This window comes from Thunnus thynnus, chromosome 12 (assembly GCF_963924715.1).
Source record: "Thunnus thynnus chromosome 12, fThuThy2.1, whole genome shotgun sequence".
Taxonomy (NCBI): domain Eukaryota; kingdom Metazoa; phylum Chordata; class Actinopteri; order Scombriformes; family Scombridae; genus Thunnus; species Thunnus thynnus.
The window spans coordinates 25911320-25934467 of NC_089528.1; the positions used below are offsets into that span (position 1 = coordinate 25911320).

Below are 23148 nucleotides of genomic sequence, written 5' to 3' on the forward strand. Positions count from 1 at the left end.
TCTGTGTCAATATTATAATAAATAGCTCAGGCCTATTTAAGCTCAATAAAATATGTACAGTGTCTCAACAACTTTGTGTTACTTAATAAGATTGGCAGAGAACACAAAGCTGTTGTCAAAATACCAGTATACTAAATACTAATTATAGGAAGCAACGTTTAAAGTCGTCAGGAAACAGAGCTTAACTCGTTAAACACAGCTAGATCTATGCACTAGTTCACGAAAACATTACACTCTCTGTGCCTCAACCAGCTGACATAGATGCAGATAAGTAGAGTTGATACCAATAGTTGGTGGGAAGAGGTCTCTTAAAATTGCTAAAGTTATTGAACTCAGGCGTAAAGGTCAATGTGATGACGCATTTCTTACTGTAATGAATTTCACATCAAAGGATGACGAATATAGCCTCCAACACATCAAACAGAAACAATTTGCATCAAACCTTTGATGTCACACGGTAGCTAAGTATTACTTGATGAGTGTTAAGTGCGGTAAAAGCAGTGAAAGGTTCTCTGGAATGATATAGATCCTATATATCTTTAGACAGAAGCAAAATACCTACACATGGCCGTAAATATTGCAAGTACTGTAAGTATACTGTTTATTCTTATCTCTACCTCTATGTTTATCTTCAGTACTTTTTATTCACATCCTGTGTTCAGGGTTGATTTGCAGAGTGAAGGACTCTCAGGGAAATTCCTGTGTTTAGTCTTTCATTCTCCTCTTAAAGGAACCACAAGCAGACACGTAACATCACACAGCTCTGACCTTGGCTGATGAGATATATGAGCCAACTAGAGTAAATGTAAAGCAGAGGGGAGGGAATGAAGACATAATGTGACACCGTATAGCATGTAGTAAAGTGGTTAGACAGGTCTCCTACTGAGAGGTCAAGGCAGATGGCACCATTAATTTTGAGTTAAAGGGCAATATATGATGGAACAAACCCTTTAAATGTCTTCTGCTTTATTAAGACTTTGTCCACAGAACTTAAACATGTTTTACAGAGTGTGACATTCTGCACTATGGGTCTGCAAAGCCACGAAAGTGAGAGGAAAGTCACAAATTTTCCTTCCAAATTCAAGATTTATTTAATACAAAACTACCTGTAAAATAACTTCCTAACATTTGTCAACATGCAGAAATTCAATGGTATGACTTGCTTTTCTTTAAAGTATGTATACTGGGGCTGCAACTAACAATTATTTTCATTATCGATTAATCTTCCAATTATTTTTCTTGAATAACTGATTAATTGTTCTGTCTATAAAGTGTCAGAAAATAATGAAAAATGCCTGTTTTTTTAAAAACCCAAAGCAACATCTTCAAATGTCTTGTTTTGTCTGATTAGCAGTCCAGAACCCAAAGATATTCAGTTCACTATCAGATATGACACAAAAAAGCTTCAAATCCTCTAATTTTAGAAGCCAAAACCTCCAAATTTTGGGAATTTTTGCTTAAGAATTACGAAAACAATCGGTCAATTATCAAAATATTGAATTGATTTACTGACTAATCATTGCAGCTGTAACATATACTGTGTGTACCTCTGTGGCAGAAGACTCCAGTGAAGGCTGACAGGCCACAGTCACAGTGGAAGCCACTGGCTCTCTCCACACAGCGGCCATGGTTCTGGCAGAGCGAGCCGTAGCTCCTGCAGTGACCCGGGCAGCCGGGTCGAACCCCGGGCGTGATCTTCGCCCTCTCCTCCAGGTCCAGGGTAACACCGTTCAACTGCAGAGAGCGAATACAACCTCGAAAGCCCTTCTGCCTGGACGCTGTACCTCCTGAAAACATAAAAACATTGCATGACATTTATTAGTTTTACATTTCTCTACACAGATGATGTTTTACTTTAAAGTCCCCCTTCACTCAAAAATGTGTTTTTTTCTTGTTGTTCCTTCAGCTGAATGTTTGAACTCTGTGCTCATTGAAAATCCAATTTTAAGGGGCAGGCCTACGAGCATGATTTGTGACATCAAAAATAGTTTGGATACCAATTCCGGTCCAATATTCAAGTGTGAAGTAGAAACTAGAAGCCTCCAGTACACATACACTGAGAATGGACTTTACAGTGACGTAGGACTCATCTTGTGTCCAGCAGCTGAACTTCTGAGATGAAATATATTTGCATGTTAATAGATTCTGGGAGAAAGAGTAGATGTCATTTTAAAGATTTTAACAAGATACACCAGACACAAATTATTATTCAAAGTAGAACATTTTACATACATCTTAAAACATGTCTGGAGGAGATCTTTAAACTTCCTGTGTGTCTGAATCTGCTTCACCGCTAATATTATAAGCAATCAGCATTAAAGCATGTAGGAATCAATGCTAGCACTCCTAGAACAAACACTGAACAAATGTTTCTGTGTATAGCAGTATACACTCTGTTTTCTTTGTCCCAGCTTTTGTGTGTTGACAAGTCTCTGTGTTTTCTTTATCTACAGTTTTTCATTTCTTCTCCTGCTGTCATCCACAGCAGATCCACATGTCTCCTTTGCTCCGCCAGAGGCTCGAAGCTGTCAGCATTCTTCTTATGAAATGACACAATGATGAAAGAGCACTGAGGCAACAAGCTGTAGGTGGAAAACTGATTCAGGTAAATAACTTTCATCAGATGTCTTTAGGTCTGTCTGTATAGCATCATTCTAGCTGTTGACTGACTAACTAGATGGTGAACTGCTTTGCTGTATGTGTCTGTGTGGAGCAGGAAGGCAGATTTCCTTCCCTTTCCATCACATTTCCTTGCAACATCCAGCACCTCACTTGCAATTTGTCAGGTTTTTTTTTTTATAACAGCTATAAACCCGAGGACAGTGAAACAACATCAAAAATATATCTCTACCTTTGCACACACAGACACACACACACGTACTGAGTTCAAACCTGACAACCTGTCATTTCTGCAAAGATCACAGATTGAAATTGTTATTGCCCTCAGAGTTCAGACATGCCAGCACTTTGCTCTCAGCTTTCGAAGATGACAACTTCCTACTGTTCAGCAGCTGCAGTTTTTCACCCCTCTCTGAGCTCTGTTGTGCCCCTCTCTTTGCTCTGATGCAAGCTATACACAGTAAATTATTGAAACAGGTAGACAATACAAAAAGGAGCACAGAAGTGAAAATTCCCTCAATCCAAAATGACACAATGGAGAAGAGTAGTTTTTAATAAGCTGACAAAAATGTGGACTTAACAAGTTAAATGTTTCATAGAAAATTTCCTAACCAAGCTCTAAAGGAACCGACTGCAAGAGTTAATGATTTTATCTCAAGAATCACAATTAAACAACAATTTGATAGTATTTTGCTAATTTCATTTAAAATGTTTTCTGTTTAAATCTAATGCTGGGGTAGGACATAGTGCAGGGAGGATTTCATAGAAAAGTATAAGCAAATCAGAGCAGCAGAGCAGAATTTTGCACCTCATGTAGCAAGGTGAATAAGGGTGTGGAGTTCTGGGGTAACTAATGGTAATGCTGGAGACTTTCATACCCCAACCATCGTCTTATCCTAACCTTACTATACTGCAACAGTCATGCATGGATATATTACAAATGTTGGGATTAAACGTTAAAAGATTTTGTCATGTCATGTAATCTGGGGATTTGTAGAATCTTTCTGTCTCACAATAGCGGAATTAGTTCAAGTTTATTATTTACACCTGCTGGTGGAAAGTCAGGTAGCCATTAAAGAAACAGTGTTATTCAGAAACTTCAATTTCCAGTAAGTTTTAAAGGGGACGTATCATGTCTGTAGTTATAGACCTATATTTAGCTGGTATATCTTCACATGATTGACATGATGAACTCCTTATTTATCTTATACCCTTTATGCAGCCCCTCAATTCAGTCTGTCTCAAACAGGCTGTTTTAGCTCCTGTCTTTTTAAGGGCCCCCCTCCGACGAGCTCACTCTGTTCTGATTGGTTATCTTCTGGAAGCTGCCCTTTGGCTGACTTCTAGTGGTACCAGAGGCAACATACATGTTCAAGCCCAAATTCGATCTGGAATATGCAAGTGGACAACATATACATCCCATGTAACAACCCTAGCAATGGAATAAACGGCTGTTTGTGGGCATGCGTGAACAATCTGACATCATGATGACAAGGAAGTAGAGGTGACATTGCAAATGAAGCGTAAGGGGAGGCTGAAGCCCTGGTTTTTGACTTGCAGGGAACATTTCTACATACGTTCACCTCAAGTTTTGGAACTTTGACCATGTTTAACACAGACATCTGACATTATAACAGTATAAAAAATAACAAAAAATCACAAAAAAGCATAATATGTTGCCTTTAAGTTTTAGTTGGTTTTGTCGCTACCTTTGTCATAATGAGTTTTTGGATAGACTAAAGAAAAGATCATTCTGAAGTATGTAGACACTCAATTCTGTGAACAGCCAATGAGAGTGATGCCTTCAGAATCTGGAAACTTTGAACAGGTAAACTGGTGAGGGTTTTAAAGCACATCCAACTTTACAACTTTAGCTCAAACAAAGATGACAGCTTCTCAACATCAAATGAAGACAGTGCTTACAAGCATCACTTCTGGGATGGTAAGACCATTTATATGAAGCATAATGAGGGATTTTTGGAGTAAAGATCAAAGCAAAGATCAAAGAATCCAAATGCAGATAAACTCTACCTAGGACCAAAGGAGCAAAGCTATCAGTGGGACCTTCAAGATCAGTGAGAATTTCAACCTCATACTGTATATAACCTTGGCCCTAACAAGACGATTACGGTCTCAATGATCTCAGCGATCAAAGCAATCATCAAAGGCAATGTACGTGGTTCAAAATACAAAGAACCTCAACCTGCAGGCTCAGAAAGCAAAGTGTAGGAAGAGTGAATAAACCCAAATCTGGGGTTTTAGCAGAGGAAAATTTTGCAGCAGCGAGAGCTTCAACCACACTGCTCTGACAGGAGAATTACAGTCTGAAGATAAAAGGATATTATGCGATAAACACATACAGAATAGGGCCATCTGCAACATATTTGTGAGGTAGACATTGAATAAATGATCAAAGAGTACAGTCGGGCTGCAACTAATGATTAATTCTTTATCATCATGTAATTGTTTTTAGCCACACTGGCACAGGGCTCTAGGGATGACAGTGTCGTTCAGTCGGTTCAAAACTTTATAACGGTGACTGTTTTTTGACAAAACAAAGAGTGGATATGCAAATTCTTCATATCTGTACTAAATCAAATTGTGACTGTCAAGTCAAACATTTTAATACAAACATCCATTGCCAACAATTCTGGTAAATAATGTCAGCACATATTCCTTGATCATCATGTAATTGTTTTTAGCCACACTAGCAGCAGGGCTCTAGGGATGACAATGTTGTTCAGTCGGTTCAAAAGACTGAATTATTACAACAAATATTGAATGGATTGAAATTGAAAATTGTTAGACATTCATGGTCCCAAGAGGATGAATCCTGAAGACTTTGGTGATCCTCTGACTTTACCTCTAGCGCCACCATGAGGTTGACAACTGTGGTTTTGAAGAAAGTGTCTTGATTGGATGGATTGTTATGAATTTTGGTACAGATATCCATATCTCCCCTCACAATTTACTGTGATAACTTTGTGATCCCCTGACTTTTCATCTAGTGCCATCAACAGGTCAAAATTTTAATTTGCACAATACTTTGACTGAATACCTGCAAAACTAAAGCCATTTCCATCAGGCTCAACTGTATTTTGAACTTAGTGCTAATTAGCATGTTAACTAGCTAAACTAAGATGGTGAACATGGTAAACATTATGCCTGCTAAACATCAGCATGTTAGTATTGTCACTGAGAACATGTTAGTATGCCAGCATTAGATTTAGCTCAAAGCACAGCTGTGCCTAAGTGCAGCCTCACAGAAACGCTTGTGTGGCTGCAGACTCTGGGTCTTGTTATCAGTTAATAGACTAATCTGTAAAATACTGGTAGGTCAAAGAGCATTTGGTTACATTCTTAAATACCCTATTTTGTCCACTAAAAAGTCTGAAATGTTATCAATTTTAAATGTATACAACAGAGCAAAGTATCAAATCTGCTTAAGCCAGGAACTGGAACCAGAGAGTGTTTGACATTTTTGCTCAATAAATGACTGAAATGAAACAACTTAAACAAAATTGTTTCTGTTGTTTCCACACTGATGTGGAATGCAGTGTTGCAAAACCTTAATGTTTGCTGAGGAAAACAGCAACTACAAAAAATTTTGATAAAAGCGGATAATAATGATTTGATCAAGGATGATTAGATTTGACCTCTTTGTGAAGTTGAAATCAAACAGTACCTTGAAAGGAAACTGATTACACCAGGTTTTCTTTTAAAGTCAATGGAAATACTCATGGGATGCAGAAAACCAATATCTGAACACACCAGCCAACACGGACACTAATGCAGCACCAATAAACTACAGCTTATCTATCCACACCAGACAATACAACGAGTAATGCGAGATGCTGTTTGCAATGAATGCAAATATCTTTCACCTGAAACTGCTGCATGTGGATATTTTACACATACAAATGGCAATATAGAGACTGGAAAAAGCAATCCTATGGCTTATAAATCCATGCAAGGCGATAACACGGGTTATTAATTGACACAATGTATTTCACTGTCATGTAAATCTGTATAAGGAATAATTAAGGCTCATAAATACAATGTTTATGGAATTATGGCTCATAGACAACAACGCTATGTCTTATTAATTCCTACAAATGAGTAGACTTACTTATAAATCTGTGAAAGTCTTATAAATGCACAATGATAATACAGCTTAGTTATCCATAATGTAAACTAGGATTAGAAATCCAAACAAATATTTTTCCTTATGCATTTGTTGAATATAGGATTATGGCTCATAAATAAACTGTACATACAGCTTGTACAGCAACATTGTGGCTTATGATTGCATAAAAGCTCAACAGATAATACGCTTTATTTATACACATACATACTGAGATATAATGTGTAACCTACATTTACATTTCAGCTCTAAACAGCTTCCTCAAAGACACTTTAACAGAAAATACATCACATCAAATGATAACAGTGACTGTTTTTTGACAAAACAAAGAGTGGAAATGCAAATTTTTCATATCTGCACATCAAATCAAGGCCGTCAAGTCAAACATTTTAATACAAACACATCCATTGCCAAACATTCTGGTGACTAACGGCGGCACATTTCCATTCCAACACATAAATCCATTAGGCTTATTCCGATGTACTGTACCAGTAATTCAGAGGTAAACATATATGCATTTAGACTGATGGTGATGACTTGTTGGCTATTCAGAGTGGATTATCAGCTAAACACATTCAGCAAATCAATATTCACCTCGATTCCCTGCTGCTGCTGCTGCTGCTGCTCCCTTCAACCAATTTCATCACTGTTTGTTGGTTTTCCCTCCACAGTGTATGTTTACTGATATGAAGTGATGTACATAATATTTGTAGAATGATAAAACCTGATAACAACTGATGGATTTTCTTTCTTTTTTTTTCTCACAGACGTACAGACAGATGAAGTTGAGATAAACAGGGCTGCTGCGGTATTGATGAAATTTGTACTGGAGATTCTCAGCTCGCTGATTGTTAATTACATGACTGCTTAATAGACAACTTGCAGCTTCAGGTTCATTTAATGATTATTTAAAGACCCTCACTGCAAGAAATCACATCACACACTTTATATATATATTACTGTTGTGTGCTTATTTTTTGAAAGTGATGATTGTTTAATGGTCAAAACCATCGATTCAGCACTTTCATATCCAATAGTGCTGAGCAGCTGATGGCATTCAGCCAATAGCAGTTTAGCATTTTGAATCAGAATATTACTTGTAGAATAGATGTGCAGCACTTCTCCTATCCAATACTGCTGAGCAGACGACAAGATTCAGCTAATAGTAGATTAATATTTGTTAGAAAAGAGAGTTTTTAAAAACTTTTTCTAAGGATTTAATCCCACTCTGATGGGATTACAGATCACTCTGTAGTACCTGTTACTTATCTCTAATTACTGATCTGATGTCTTTTACTTTTTCTGTCAGATTTAGCCATAAAGGGATATGTGCAGTGCCAGACGTCCTACAAATAAATGTGTCAAATTGGTATCTTCCATATTCAGTGCCAACTAATAGAAATAAGTCAAAAACGTCTCCAGTAATAAAATTGAGAAAAACTGTTTACTAGTTAACTTCTTCTCCTAAAATTATACAGAAATTTGATTATATATCCAGCTTTCTTTACAGTTAGAATTATCATCATTGTCAATTTTTTGCTCAAGTTTGCTTCCTATCTCTGAGGTTGTCTTTTTTATGTATGCCCTGAGGGTTTGTGTTGGTCAGACCAGGAAACCTCAACCAGCTCTGTTTAACAAGCTATTATACTTCTCAAGCCTAATTCATTACAATTAATATTCATGCTGTGTTTATTCTTCAGATCAACTCAGTTTTTTTTGGTCTTTTTTCTATTAATTGTTTCCTGACTCATTTAAGTCTTTCGAGACTTGCTTGTAATATAAATAAACTTGAACCTTTTGTAGAGACTATACTCTTTGGTACAGATGACTGAATGCTGAGTAGCAAGACATAGCACTGTACAGTAATGTTTCATAAAGCAGGCTACTGTCTAATGCCAATTTAAGTTTTTCTGCCAGGAGTGACAAAAAATCATTTGACTACAAGTTCTGTGATCAACCTGCTGACTAGAGAAGGAACTGCAGAGACAGAAACACTGAGCTTCTGGCTCTCTGGAGAGCAAAAATGATAAAAGGAAACTTGGCAAGTGAGTGTGGAAGCTGTTCTTTGAGAGAGATGAAGAGAGAAAAAGACTGATGTCGTTCCAGTCCCAGACGATTTGAGAGAGGGCCTTGAACCCACCAACACTGAGATTAATGGGGCGAAGCTCACACAGACACAGAAAACTCACATGCATGTTTGAACTGTTATAAGAGGCTGTTCTATAATCATAAAGAATCCCTTAAAGAAGCATAAATTAACAAAATATCCAGACTATGGAGAAATTTTGGTCATTTGGTCCTCATGAATACAAAAGTAAAACACACTCCTCACCTATAAACAGCTGGCTATTGAGTTGCAGGTGAAAGTGTCCGTCAGCAGGAGCCTCCTGTGTGGCGGCAGGAAGCTCATCCAGTCGAAGAGACGCCTCCTTGACATTCCGCTCGGCTCGAACTCGATGCCACCGGTTGTCGTTCAGTGGGATGTTCGACTCCACATGAACCTCCAGCGGCCCATTACCAACATCAAAGGAGAAAACCACCTGAGTGGAGGCTGATAGAGGGGAAGAAGAAGGAATAGAGGCAACAAAAAAGAAAAGAGATTAGCAAGAGAGGCATATGGTGATATATGTAGACAACAAAGAGAAGGAGTAAGAGGACAAAGGGAGGCAACAAAAGAGGAGAAAGAAAAAATACAATTAGTGTACTATGTGTGTCACATTTGGATAAGTATTTGACTGTCATAACACCTAATTTTGTCAGATAAGCTACCATTTGTTTGGCAAACCAAACTTAATAATTATGCAGTTGTAGTGTACTTTTTAAAGATACATTTGAATTCTTCTGGTAATTCAGAGCTTCAATTAAACTCTCATAACAAATTCGTGTTTGCTTGCCAACAGAACCAAGTTTAATCAAGGAGATCAAGGAGATAATTGCAGGTTTGTAAATCGACCATAATTAAAAATTCTGAACTTTATTTGGCAATACCTAATCCAAAAGAAGTAATGGTTTTATCATTTAAACTGAAAACTATGAAAGAACAAAATGCAATAGCTCCACATGAAGGAAATGGAGATGATATTAATGAGTCCAGCTTTTGTTTGTGCAGAGAGCTCATTTATTGCTGCTGTTGAGGAGACAAAGGTACCCTGTGGAGTTTCTAACCTGCTACTACTCTATGGAACAGTTTTTTAATGAGTGGGTACCCTTTAGTTTATCTCATGCACACACATGATGATGCACATGCAAGGACACATGCATGTTTGATACACAGTCCTGCCAATAGTTTCACACTATTCCAGTGATTTACAGGTGGCTTTAATGCACCACAAAATGCAACAATGTACTGACAAAGATATAGGGAAGAAGAAGACGACTGCAAGCTAGTAAACATGGATGTAAACAAAGCAGGATTTAAAATACTTAAAAGAAATCAGCTTTGCAAATGTTTTGTGAGGAGGGAAATGTATTCATCACATTTGTTAGACCTCAAAGATACCCCAGAGAGATAGAAACTCCAAAGGGACCCTTTTTAAGATTTAGTTTTCACTAATCACTTCTGCTAGGTGAGGAAAGGCAAAACCTAAAACCAGCATTTAATGCAAATGGGACACATCTGCATTATCTCTCCAGGACACTAATCTCTGCTAAAGCCTCACTTTACGATTTAAGTTGAGGAGACAGGTGCATCTTTACATAAAAATCTTTCCAAGCGCAGCTGGAATGGATCTTGACTTTAAAGCAGCATATTTCCACACAGCTCCCAATACCACAAATGGGAACAGAGACAGAAGCTTTAACAAGCAGGTAGGTTGCACTCAAGTGAAGGGAGACCAAACAGGCAGACAGGGGGAATCTGGGGCTCGCTGGAACAGAGTTTAATTACTCTCTCACAACAAAACAACAAACACTAAAGCCAACAGAGTTTCTAACTAAGTAGACTAGGAACAGCTCTCACAGGATAACAAACAAAAGACAAGGCAATTGGGTAAGAGGGTATGTACTGATTACATGGAAGAACTACACTATAGACTGCTTCTCTCCAGGTTGGAGTATAGTGTCATCACCACAAATCAAATCTGAGAGGGACAGATGATGTACTGGACAGCATCTTGTACTCTCTTGTACCCTAACTTCAACCAGTTGTAGAAAGAAACTAATTGCAATTTGGTGTTAACACTTCCAGACATCTTTTTTTTAATGTTTTGTATTATTTGTAGCTATTTTGTAGTATTGCTATTTTTAACTAATAAAGGATTGGAATACTTTCCTCTGAGCACCAGCATCTGATTCAGGACCACGGCCAGCGTCTTAACCCTGTTTGTGCTGCCCTGGTTCAGCACCACGGACAGCACCTCAGCACGATACATCTGTATTTACTCCTCTCTGTCTGCTCAGCTCTCTCTGTTCTCTGAACTACCAGGAAAAGATTTAGGGGAGTGCAGGCAAAGAAAACCATCATCCTTCATGTTGCGCTGGTAGAATGTGAGGATGTATTACAATGGGAGTACACTACAAGATGAAACAATATCCCAGCATCCTACGGTAACTTCATTTAGAGATTGGTCTCAGCCCCGGCCACAGTGTTACAAAGTGATCTGAGGCAGCCGGAAACAGAGCAGCAGTATTCAGAGCTAGAACAACCAAGCCGACAATGATTTCCCTGAGGAGAGAGGCTGTTGGTACAGCAGTGTCCCTGTATTAGATTCTATGTGTGTCCCTTCAAATCCCATTTCTAAAACAACATCTTCCAAAATGCAGCACAACACAATAAAAACTATGAAAACAAAAAACTAAACTAAAAAGGTTAAGTGAGGTGAAAGAGCTTAAAAAAGCAATGACAATAATTCAATGCATCTACTATACAAAGCTTTCTGAATTACACACAGTATTGCTGCCCATAAATGTGTACCTCATGCATTGCCCTCTCATAACCATACAAGCACAAGGACACCTTGTTGGGTAATACAGCTATATTTTATATGACACAATCTATGGTAGGCTATAAACATACATCTCACCTAGGCACATTTCCATGGTACCCATAAACTAAATAACACCCGGTTGGTTACTACTGTCATAATCTAAATGACACATTGTGGCACCCATAAATGTATGCATTATAGTAGAGATAGGAATTAATGGAGAGTCAGGGTGGAAATATCTTTGAGAGGTCATAAAATTACAATGACATCAATGAAATTAAATTGAAAACAAGGATACAAAAATGTGTGTAATAATTATGAGCTCCCTTTTTATGGATTTTATCTTATTGACATTTTATTTGTCGTGTTGAGAATGGAACCATTGTCCCATGTGAGTTCTACAGTCATACGCCTCCATCAGCGCTGGACTGGTAATCTGGCCTACTGGGCATTTTCCTGGTGGGCGGACACACTTTGGCGCTGATAAAATTTTAATTTTTAATATCAAAAATGTTTTATCTCTAACAACTGGCCCATAAAGCAGGGACAGCAGCCAATTGGTTCATTTTCTATGACACTAGGCTGTCCCAATCACCCACCCAACCCCATCCCTCCCCCTCTGTCCTTGCTGTTTCTCTATCAGATGCCGTGGCTCAGAGCCAAACATATGTGGATGAAGCAGGGCGTCATTGTCTATTGTCAAGATGGATAAGGAGAAATGAAAGAAGGGGGTGCGGAGAAGCTGTTGGCCAAAAAAATGAAGAATTTTAGATGTAGATGCCACCAAAAGTGCAAAAATCACAGATATGTTTGCTGCAGGGGCTGCAGCAGTAGCTTCAACATCTACAGTGACAGCAGTACCCGCCGTTATGCCGCAACAGGTGGCTAGCCATGACCACTGCCAGGCAGAGGAGCAGGCAGGGGGGCAGGCAGAGGAGCAGGCAAAGGAGCAGGCAGAGGAGCAGGCGTGCGACAGGGGAGCTGAGGATCAGAGTGAGCAAGAGAGTGTAGTTGAAGTGGTAAACAGGGATTAGCATGCAGGGAAACAGGGACTCTCAGGGAGGTTGCGTGTGTGCTATGCCATGATGATGATGATGATGATGAATGATGATTAATTCAATTAATGACAATAATTCAATTAATGACGATAATTATTTTCAGGTATGTAGTAACTGTTATGATATATATAGTATGGATTTCTGTTATAACTATCTGTGGGGTAACGTAGGCCTACATGTAGCCTACTCCAGACCTTTCTCCACCTAAAGTATGTTCAAATTGTTTGGTGCTGCTGTGCAGTAAGCATGCAAATTCATGTGGTAGGCACGTGAGCACCATTGTGCATGCGATAGAGGTCAACTATAGTTCAAACTCCCCAAACAAACAAAGACGTCCTTTATTTAATTATGTAAGACTTTTACTCTCTGCATTTTAATGGAAAGACATTGTACAGTGAATTTAAGATTGTATACTTGTATATTTAAATTCTATTAAATAATTTGAAATGATACTTCTACTTCTATTTGAGTATGGATATTGTATACCCCACAGCCACGTCTGATCACCAGGGAGTAAGTCAAGAGTGAGTGAGTACACTGCTCCACTTGCACTGGTATACTTGCCCACAGCACTTACTAGTCAGCTTTGTAGTGGGTTGTGAGAACATTACAGTACACATATATAAGGGTACCATAAGGATGGTGTACTGGTGGGTGGAGTTCGACCGATTGTGGGGGGCCGGTCTGGGCCCAAAATGCCAGGGCCAAATTTTTTTCCCAGTCCAGCCCTGGCATCCACGGATAATGTAAGTTATCCGTGGAAGCGTATGACTGTGGAATGCATTCAACTGCAGTCTGTGGGGGAAGAAATGGACCATTTTGATTAGAAAACTGATCTGCAGCCTGGTGCTGAATAAATGTTGGAAACATGCATGCAACACTGGAAGAAAACATGAACCAACAAGTCAATAAAAACATGTAACAACCAATATCTTTCAACTCTACCAATTTAAGTATAAATTGGTGCGAAAATGTTACCACACTTGACTGTAACACCAGTGGGCTGTTTCCAGCATTGGCAAGTAATTTATTTCCAGCACTGGGGAATCAATTAGATAAATTGTAGAAATACAAATTGAGAATAGTGAAGTGTTCCACTTCCACAAAAATAAGCAGCAAGAACAGAATTTCTTTTAAAATCACATCAAGGAGGTGAAAATGATCACCTGAAAGCAAATGAATTGCTATTGCATTTTCTAACTGTATCATAGATTTTGCTGCCTTATGAATTACTGTATATGCACCATAAAGGGCTGTAAATACATATACCATCCACCAAGACACACAAGTAAACACAAGTAAAACATCTCTCTGTAACTGCAGTCATCTTTTAAGGATGCACACTGTGAGCACCAAAGCTAAGGTCCTTCCACACTGAGTGTGTTTGGTTTGACTTCAGTCTTTATCCTCCAGGGGTTACTTACAGCTCAGTTCGATCCGGATGAAGTCTTTGATGCCGAGGTTTTCCAGGAAAACACCAGAGGAAGCCGTGGTTTTAAACAAGAAGGAGATCTCTGCGCTCAGCTCTCCATGGAAGGTGGGAAAGTGGAGGTACGACGTCTCCTTGTCGAAAAACGCAGCGTTCCAGAAATTCTCTGAGAAACAAAAAACGAAAGCTCACCGTCAAGATCATAGCGTAGGAAACGTTATGTAACAAACAAATCAGCCAATTTGTTGTAATTTGTTTGTTGGCTGTGCTTTGAGATTTGTGTCAAGTTCATTAATTTAAGCAGGTAATTAAAGTAATTTAAAAAAAGAAAAGTAAGAACAGTCACTTTGATCTGTTTTGAAAGAATAGAATAGAATAGAAGACATAGTGTTTAGTTAAGTTATCAAAAGACTTAATGTTGTAATGTTGCTCAGTATTAAGCGTAATAAAAACCATAACAACTCCTGAGGTTTTAAATGACTTAGTTTCTTAAGAATCAAGTTTAATCAGGCAACTGGGACACTTGGCTCGACTTACTGTCTCCATGACAACGGAGTGATCCCACCCTGTAGGCGGCCTCTGACCCTGGCCTCTGGATATCACCCAGCACCAGAGACCTGATGGGGAGGCTTTCCTTATGGGTCAACAGACCAGAGTCTTCAGTCCTGGAGGAGAAATAAAAGAACAAGAGAGAAAGCGAAAGGAATAAAATGAGCAGAAGAAGAATATATTTGTACAGAAAATACAGAGAAGAACAAAAAAAATAAAAGGTGAAAGAGAAAATGGGGAGTAAAACAAATCGGAGAAGATGAGGAAGAAGGATGATCAGGACAATATTAATACAAAGATGAAGAAAAAAGCAGGATGAAGAGAATAAGCAAACACATACCAATCTCGAACCTCAAACTACTTACTGCTCATTTGCTTGCACAGATTTATTGCTGTGTATATTTTTAATGTTACATCACACTTATGAAAATATTGCATTTTGAAACTAGCTGATGCAAACATTGCAGTGTGTAGGTGTGATCTCTTGGGGACCTATTTATTCTAAAACCAAATCATTACCATCCTGACACTCAACACTCTATCCATGGCAGGTTTTGGGAACTACTTCCAAAAACAAGACACTTACTGTCCATTTATGCCCCCATTCAGTTTTATTCAGTTTAGATAATCTGTCTGTAGCCTTGTTGCTGAGGAAAGTTATGTATAAAACTATATCCAGGACTGGATGAGAGTCGTGTATACAGCACTTTGTGAATCTGATGAAATATTGAAGAGCAGAAGCAGCTGCGGTCTGTAAAAATAGAGTTGTTGTTGCACAAACAGTTTACTATGGGAAATGATAGAAGGAAGGAAGTGAGGCATGGCAGGATTGCTTACAACACGAAGAAACATTAAAACAGTTTTGTTTTTTGCTTGATTTATCCCTTTGTTGTTAGCTAACTCTCCAAAGTTGCAAGTCAAACAGGGACAGTATGCTTTGAGAAAGTTATCAGTCATGTGTGGTTTCCTGGAATGAGAAATTAAATTTAGTGAGTTTAATCAGGGAGCAAATGCAATTTCTCTTCCTCCTATATCTCATATGTATATTTAATAGCCTGATCTGATTTAACAGTTTTGTTAACCAACCATCTTGTCGCCAACAGATTTTTTTTTCTGGGCTGGTTCAGCTATCAGAAACCTCTTAGGTCACCAAACTTTCCTTGTATACAGTATCCACCACCACTGTCTAAACCTTCCTTTTCTGGAATCATGGGCTTACCACCTGATAAATATATTGTCTTCACAAGAGTGCCAGTTGCCGAAAATGTCTCATCTCTTCAGCAAGTTGTTTTGTGTTTTGTAACAAATGAAATAATTTCAATATTAATTTCTCTAGAAAAGCATCCAGGCTGTATTTACACATGACTATAAAATTCATATTTAGGTCCATCTAACTGTCTTTTTTTAACATAATAGAATTAACATCAAAGCAAAAACTTTTATGGTAAATTCCATTATTTTGAATTCTTGTAGAGCACAACATTACACTACATTAAAAGCTGACCCTAACCATTACCACTACATGCCTAACCCAAACTCTTACCCTAACCCTAAACTTATCTTAACCGTAAACCAAGTCTTCACCCTAAAATTTAATGATTCATGTGACGGGAACTTGCTTTTTGTCCCCAAAAGGGAGTTGAGTCCCCATAATGTGACTGCGTAAACAGAAAAAATAAGAAAAGAAAAAATCAATTAAGTCTCCTTTGTCACTTCTTATGAATTCACGTGCGGCAACATTGTGCAACCAAACAATACAGAAGACTTCTGGTTTTTCTACCCCTTACAACTACATTTTCTTTTCTTAGACACAACAAAAAACCCAATATGTGTGTCTGTATTTGTAAAGTTCAGTACCACTCCATGCGGTCGGCGTCACAGTTGCAGTAGTGTTGTGGGTCCACACAGTCACCCTGCAGGCCGCAGGCACACTGCTGGCTGCCCGGCTGAGCTCCACCCCAATAAGTCTGGAGACGTCCGGGACCGGGACCACCGAACCACCAGCTGAACGGAGACCCCTCTGAAACACACATACAGAACAACATGTGAGAAAACATTTTGTTCAATCAGGTGCAACCCTTCACACTTACTTCAAGATTCTGTTTACAAAGTGTGAGCTCTGTGTTTTTAGGAGAAAGTAAGACTAACTTTGTTTGGAAGCAAAACAAAGAGATGTGTGCTGAGAGAAAATGGTTGAGTGCTGCCTGAAAGGGTATTGTGCTGTGTGATACTAAGGAGATACATATGTTTACCTCTGTCACTAGTGCTAGACGTGGATTAAACAAATACAAAATACTAAAGTTGATCATGTGACAAATCGCTGTTTAACCACGCTGACCTCGATGACCTGTGAAACCTTTTATTCATATGACAACATACTGAAATAGCAAACACAAATTAGGAATTCAAAGATACATACAAATTTAATATATAAAATGTTTTTTCTTGACTTCCTTTGAGAAAGTATAACTGAAGTAGTATAAACAAGATGTTTCAAGGCTCTTTCAATGAAACTGAAAACTAGCTTTTTGGACAAAACAATGAGGCCATGAAATAGAAGGATAAAATACCACTGTCTTCCATTGTGAGTTGTGAGAACCATTAATGTGACAGCACTGTGAGTTAATGATAGAAAAGGTCCCTATATATCCTGCACTTTGTGCCTTTCTATCAATTCCTCTATCTTTAAACCACATATGCTTTTTCCATCCATTTCCTCGTCCAGATATTCTCTTCTATACCTCAACAGTACATTACTTTTCTTTTATGCTTTTTACTGGAATGTATTTTCTGCACAACACTATTGCTTGGTCACTGCATGATGGACTGTTATTTTCTTCTAAAGCTGATGTACAGAGTGAAGCTTTTACAACAATTTCACTTTATTGTAGCCTACTGTTAGACTATAAACTAAATGCAGAGAAAGCAAAAAATACTTCATCCATCCATCTCCTTTTCTGTCCTCTATCCACTCTGCCCTTCACTGTTTCAGTCTTTTCCTGCTTCCTGTTTTTGCTGACAGAAGATTATAATGCAGCAAAAGATTAAATATGACAATACTGATGGTCATTTGCTACAACTTTCTCTAGAGCTGTGAAACTATAATACTGTACGATGCTTGAATGCAAAAGGCATTAAAGATAAATGTTGAATTTATATATGGATAATAATAAACATACATAGATTTCTGATTCTAACTAATGGCACTGGGGACAGTTAATGGCTTTTAAGCTTGGTGGAGACAGAGGGAGACCATGAGAAAACATTTAAAAAAAACACAGGCAAACTAATTGGACTCTATGCACAAAGAGGGAGACATTTAAAACAAATTATACACAATCAATTTGTCTGGTTCATTTTTAAATGGGAAGAACATCGTTGGAGCTTGATTAAGTTTGCAGCAATGAGCGAAGCAATCATTTTGTTTTTTTCTGACGGAGCGAGAAAGATTTGTGGAGATGCAGGGAGTTAGACAAGTTTTTTTTTCTTTGTACATGATATACGCCTCATAACTCACTTTTATAAAAAAAATTAAATGTGACAGCACAAAATGTAAAACAATTATCCATACAGTTCATTGGTTAACAACAGAAGTAAATCCTTGAAAGAAAAAAAAAAACCCACATTAACACAATATTTTAAAGATCATTTGTTTTGTCTTCATTTAGCCTGATTTAATCTGTTTTTTCCCACCGGGGGTAAATGGAGCAGAGAGGATGTTTCAGCTGAAATGGAAAGCCAGCCTACATCAATAGGCTGCAACTTAGAAAAAATGGCTTCTTATGTTTTCTGGTTTGAATCAAGAGGCAACTACCAAGGCTTGAGAGAAACCACTGCAGGATAGATGCTGCCTCCAACTGACTCCCATTCAAAAAGCATCAGCTTTTTTTTAATGAGTCACTATGGTCTCAATTGCTAAATTCAGGCCCTCTAATAAGTTTGCTGGTTGTCATTTTGAAAATTATTGCTCTGAATTGATGTCTGCTGCTTGGGCACTGATTGACAGCTGTGACTGACATCTGCTCTCCACAGTTCCAGGACTCGCACTGAGTCAGACTTTCTGAGCTTCTGTTTAAAGAATAAACAGTGATTTTTCTCCAGACACACAGCAATGCTGCTGTCATACAGAAAGTTTAATGTCACTTGATTATGATACGTGCCCTGTTGGCACAATTTAGCTAAGGTAGCTAACCTTAGCCCAAATGTGCACCAAGTCCCCAGGAACAACGCCAGGCTGTGAAGACAATTTGACATAGCGACCAAGCTGTGTAATTACAACATCGTGCGATGCTATTGGGCCCAAAAAGACTTTTTCCCATAGACCTACACTGAGAAAGACACATCTGTAAATCAGTGGATAATTTTTTTGAGCGTCACAACCCCCGTAAAATGACTCATCTCACTATCAGAATTTGATCTGTTCGGTCCAATCACATTTTGAAATTCTAGAAGAGCCGCCTGATTGAATTGTTTTATCCCCATTCAGGTTAGGGCTAAACTGGAAGTGGCCGGTCAGCGAAAGTCACTCGTGCACTTGCTCTATGGGCCCCACAGATGCAGAAACAATGCGGAAGATGTTGAACTTCTTTGGCTTCATTCGCCACTGAGCAACTTTCATAGGAATGAATGGGACCCTGCCTCCGACACTGTATCCAGTTCTCTTTATACATCCATGGTGTGCACCGGTCAAAGTTTCCAGTAAGCTAGTGCCAACCATAAGTAGCAACTCTGGGCTTCAAACCAGCTCTACTGTAAACCAGTGGGTAACGTCATGCCTTGCTATGTATGAATCCTCACTGTGAGCCACAAAAGTAAATAAGTCACGTTCTCCATTCCTTCTTTCCCAGATAAACAAACAGGCCTCACCTGGAGTGTTTAGGAGACGGGACTTCCTGCAGTGGTAGGACAGTTCCTGCTCGCAGTACTCTGACTGCCTGATGACGGCCAATAGCTGCTCCTCTTCAGTCGAGTAGTCAAAGTGGACTGAGTGCTGGTTTCCACCTGGAGACGGTCTGAGTCTAGTCAGCTCTGTGTTGTTGTGCTGGATCACCATCCATGTGTTCTCCTCTGGTCAACAGAGAGACAGACACAAGAAAACAACCATTAGAACCATGAAAATTACACCATATGGCTATAAAAAGTCTTACGTATTAAGGGAAATATTATTAATACAGAAAATAGTGACACAAACAACCACCATACTGTTATTTTTGCCTGTTTTTTGTTCCTCCTCAATATCATTTATAACCTTGGTAAATATAAATCAAGTAACATAATCAAAATCAACAATGACAGTGACTCAAACACAAAGCGGTTCCCTTAACAGGAAAGACAAAAAAACAAAACAGGACAAAATCAATTTAAAAAAAAGTAAGAAAAGGAAGCCCTGTACAGTTAGCAATAAGACACAAGTAATAAACCAAATAGACACAGGGGGGATTTGCTCAAGTGCATTCCTAACATCTTATTCAAGAAGGATATAATTGCTTTCCAAATATTTTCTGCCTATTCATGGCCCCTTCCTGTTTCAACATGATAATGCACAAAAACCAGATTTTAGTGTGAAAGAAGTTGACCAGTCCAGACAAAACCCTGGCATCGACCTCATCCAACACCTTTGGGATGAATTGAAACACCAACTGCCAGCCAGGCTTCATTGCCCAGTGGCCAAACTAACTACTGGTCTTGTGGCTGAGCAAATTCCTTCAGGTTTCAAAATCTTGTAAAGCCTTTATAGCAGCAGATTAATACCCGTTGTTTTGGAATGAGATTTTCAACAACATATTGTTTGGGCGTCCACATATTTTTGGCCATGTATTTTATGTAATGAGCAAACACAGAAGGAAAGAGACAGAAAAACAGCAGAGAAGAGAGACCAAAGTGATTATTCATACTTATACTATTATGTAAATCAGGTAAAGCACTGACACAGACTGGGAAAAAGATATATATTGTACGGAGAAAAGACAAGGAAAATAAAAAAGAACAAAGTTCTTTATCACCATGATACAAATTATATAAAGCACCAAGACAGATGGACAGAGCAGGCAGAAAGATGAATGGGTGGTGGGGGAACTGAGGTAGAGAAGGGAAAATAAAGAGAGAGAGCTTTGTAGGAAAGGTTGGTTGAAGATAAAGTAGATCAGAGTGTGATGAGAATCATCATTTACAATTATGTAAATGCTAATCATACAAAACACTGAGTGATAATGGGAGGATGATGAGGAGTGGAAGTGTGTGTGTGTGTGTGTGTGTGTGTGTGTGTCACCTGTCATGTTGCAGTAGACCAGCTGTGGTTTGATTGGTCCGCTGCCGTCCGTGTCGATATAAAAATGTCCCGACGTGTTGCCGTTATGTTTGTACGCCTCGCAGGACTGTTCGTACACAGCTGGGAGGAAAATAATGAGATCAGCTCCAACAGTCGAATCAACATGAATCACATCAATGCATCAGCTCTGACTGTGGAGGATTATGGGTGCTGCTTCATACGTATGTATCACCACTAAATCACAGTCTCAAAACCAGAGTGAGGAAAATAATCTGAGGTTTTATTTCTGCGGCGGCGTCCCATAAAGTAAAGATGAATCCAACTGGAGAGGACAGTGATGACTGATGGGAAAACAAAGACTCAGTAAATAAAACAAAGACCTTTATCAGTCCTGCCTTCTTCCTCTCTCTCTCTCCATAAGTCTTCCTCCCCTCCTCTCTCTGTCTCACTCACATACATCAGTGTATCCTCTGCAGTCAAAGAATCAGGCCCTTCGAGTCAAATCCATATCTAAAGGTTCCCACACTCTGCTCACCTGCTTATCTCTCTCTCTCTCTCTCTCTCTTCTCCATAGCTAAAAGCCTTTTATTCATTACGTTCCCTTAGTGTGGTTAGAAAAAAGGGTTTCACAAAAACATTGGCAATAAAAATGAGACCAGAGGTGAACTGTGTGGGAAACTCTTCTCTTTTGGTCTTGAGGATTTTACTTGAGGGAGTCTGCACAGAACTAGTAAATCCAGCCTGTGCTCACAAGAAAAAAATGACTGTATAGGTCAAAAATTCAGCTGGCAAAAATGACCTAATTATAATTATGACCCGGGGAAGTTGAGATGATGTCAATGTAAGGTCACAAATTTTCATAGGAGGAGGCGTGTTGGGTGGATGTAAATAGATGCAGGAGAACGCTGATTGCTTTCCGTTTCCAACTGCGAGTGTCACATTTCTTACTGCAGGACAGTTTTTTACTGTTGCCATGATGATGAAGGTCTTAACTTCAAGGAAGTAGTAAGGAAGAAGTAGTTTACTCTCTTCCTCCTCTTTAAAGAAGAAGTAGTAAGGAAGTAGTCTTTAACCCACGCCAGGTTCAAGTGATCATTTTAGCCCAAACCATGATCTTTCCCTAACCCTAACCAAGTGGTTTATGTGTCTAAACCTAACCAGACCTTAATCACAGCATCATTCTGCAGCATATTATAAACTGCTCCTGTGGGTCATTCTGGAGTGCAGGTGCAATCGACCTATGTGGTCGTTTCATTAGGAGGATCACCTGCTCAACCTCTACAGCTGCAGGCTCATTTATTCTTTCAGTATGGTCTCATAAATATTCTGCAGCATTATTCACACTTTTTCGTTCTTTGTACATCACAGGGGAAGTGTGCAGTTTATAACTGCACTGCACAGTATTGCTGGAAAGTGCATCTGTGATTGGCACTCCCACCATTATAAGTTTTCTGGGTATCTTTATATATGCATAAATGAAATAATGGAGACCACTGACGTGTACATACTGTGTCACCAACACAGAACATTAATAGTGGTCTCCAGGCTGCTTTATTCATTTATTTTAATCCCTCTGTTGTTTCAGTGTGTGCTCTGTTTTCTAATACGTATACAATAAGTTATATTTGTTGATCTTTTCAGTTTGCTTCTACACTGAAATTACTGCATGCATAAGTTACTGTCTGTAAAAAGAAATTCATTATGTGCCGTTATTGCTTGGTTTCTCTCACAGTTGATTCTAATGACCATTTTTAAAAAGAGAGCTATGGCAGCATGGCTCTCTTTCTTGCTCTCTCCCTGACTCCAACCCTGTCTCACAGAAATAGTGATTATGTACTTCTAATTTGCAACAGCAAACTCATTTAGGGGGAAACATAATGATGCCCAAATTACTCTTTATATCATTATGATTGGGAAGTGTTTTTTAATGAATTGTGGTCTTGTTTAAATAATAAAAAAAGTGAACAGTGACTTCAAACATGAGACACCAAAATCTGCCACAGAATGTTCAGTTGGGTTGAGATCTGGTGACTATGAAGGCCATAGCATATGATTCACATCATTTTCAGACTCATCAAACCAATCAGTGACCCCTCATGCCCTGTGAATTGGGGCATTGTCATCCTGGAAGACACCGCTCCCATCAGGATAGAAAT

General features: G+C 38.7%; 1 protein-coding gene across 1 annotated transcript in view; it reads right to left on the bottom strand.

Annotated features, from left to right (window-relative positions):
• Positions 1-23148, bottom strand: part of LOC137194583 (contactin-associated protein-like 4) — a 120507-nt gene that overhangs the window by 19396 nt on the left and 77963 nt on the right. Inside the window, exons 12-18 of the mRNA XM_067606620.1 lie at positions 20993-21112; positions 19591-19791; positions 16582-16744; positions 14713-14840; positions 14171-14341; positions 9096-9314; positions 1548-1787 (exon numbers count right to left, since the gene is read on the bottom strand). Coding sequence (XP_067462721.1) covers positions 1548-1787; positions 9096-9314; positions 14171-14341; positions 14713-14840; positions 16582-16744; positions 19591-19791; positions 20993-21112 — 1242 coding nt within the window. The remainder of the gene's footprint in view (positions 1-1547; positions 1788-9095; positions 9315-14170; positions 14342-14712; positions 14841-16581; positions 16745-19590; positions 19792-20992; positions 21113-23148) is intronic.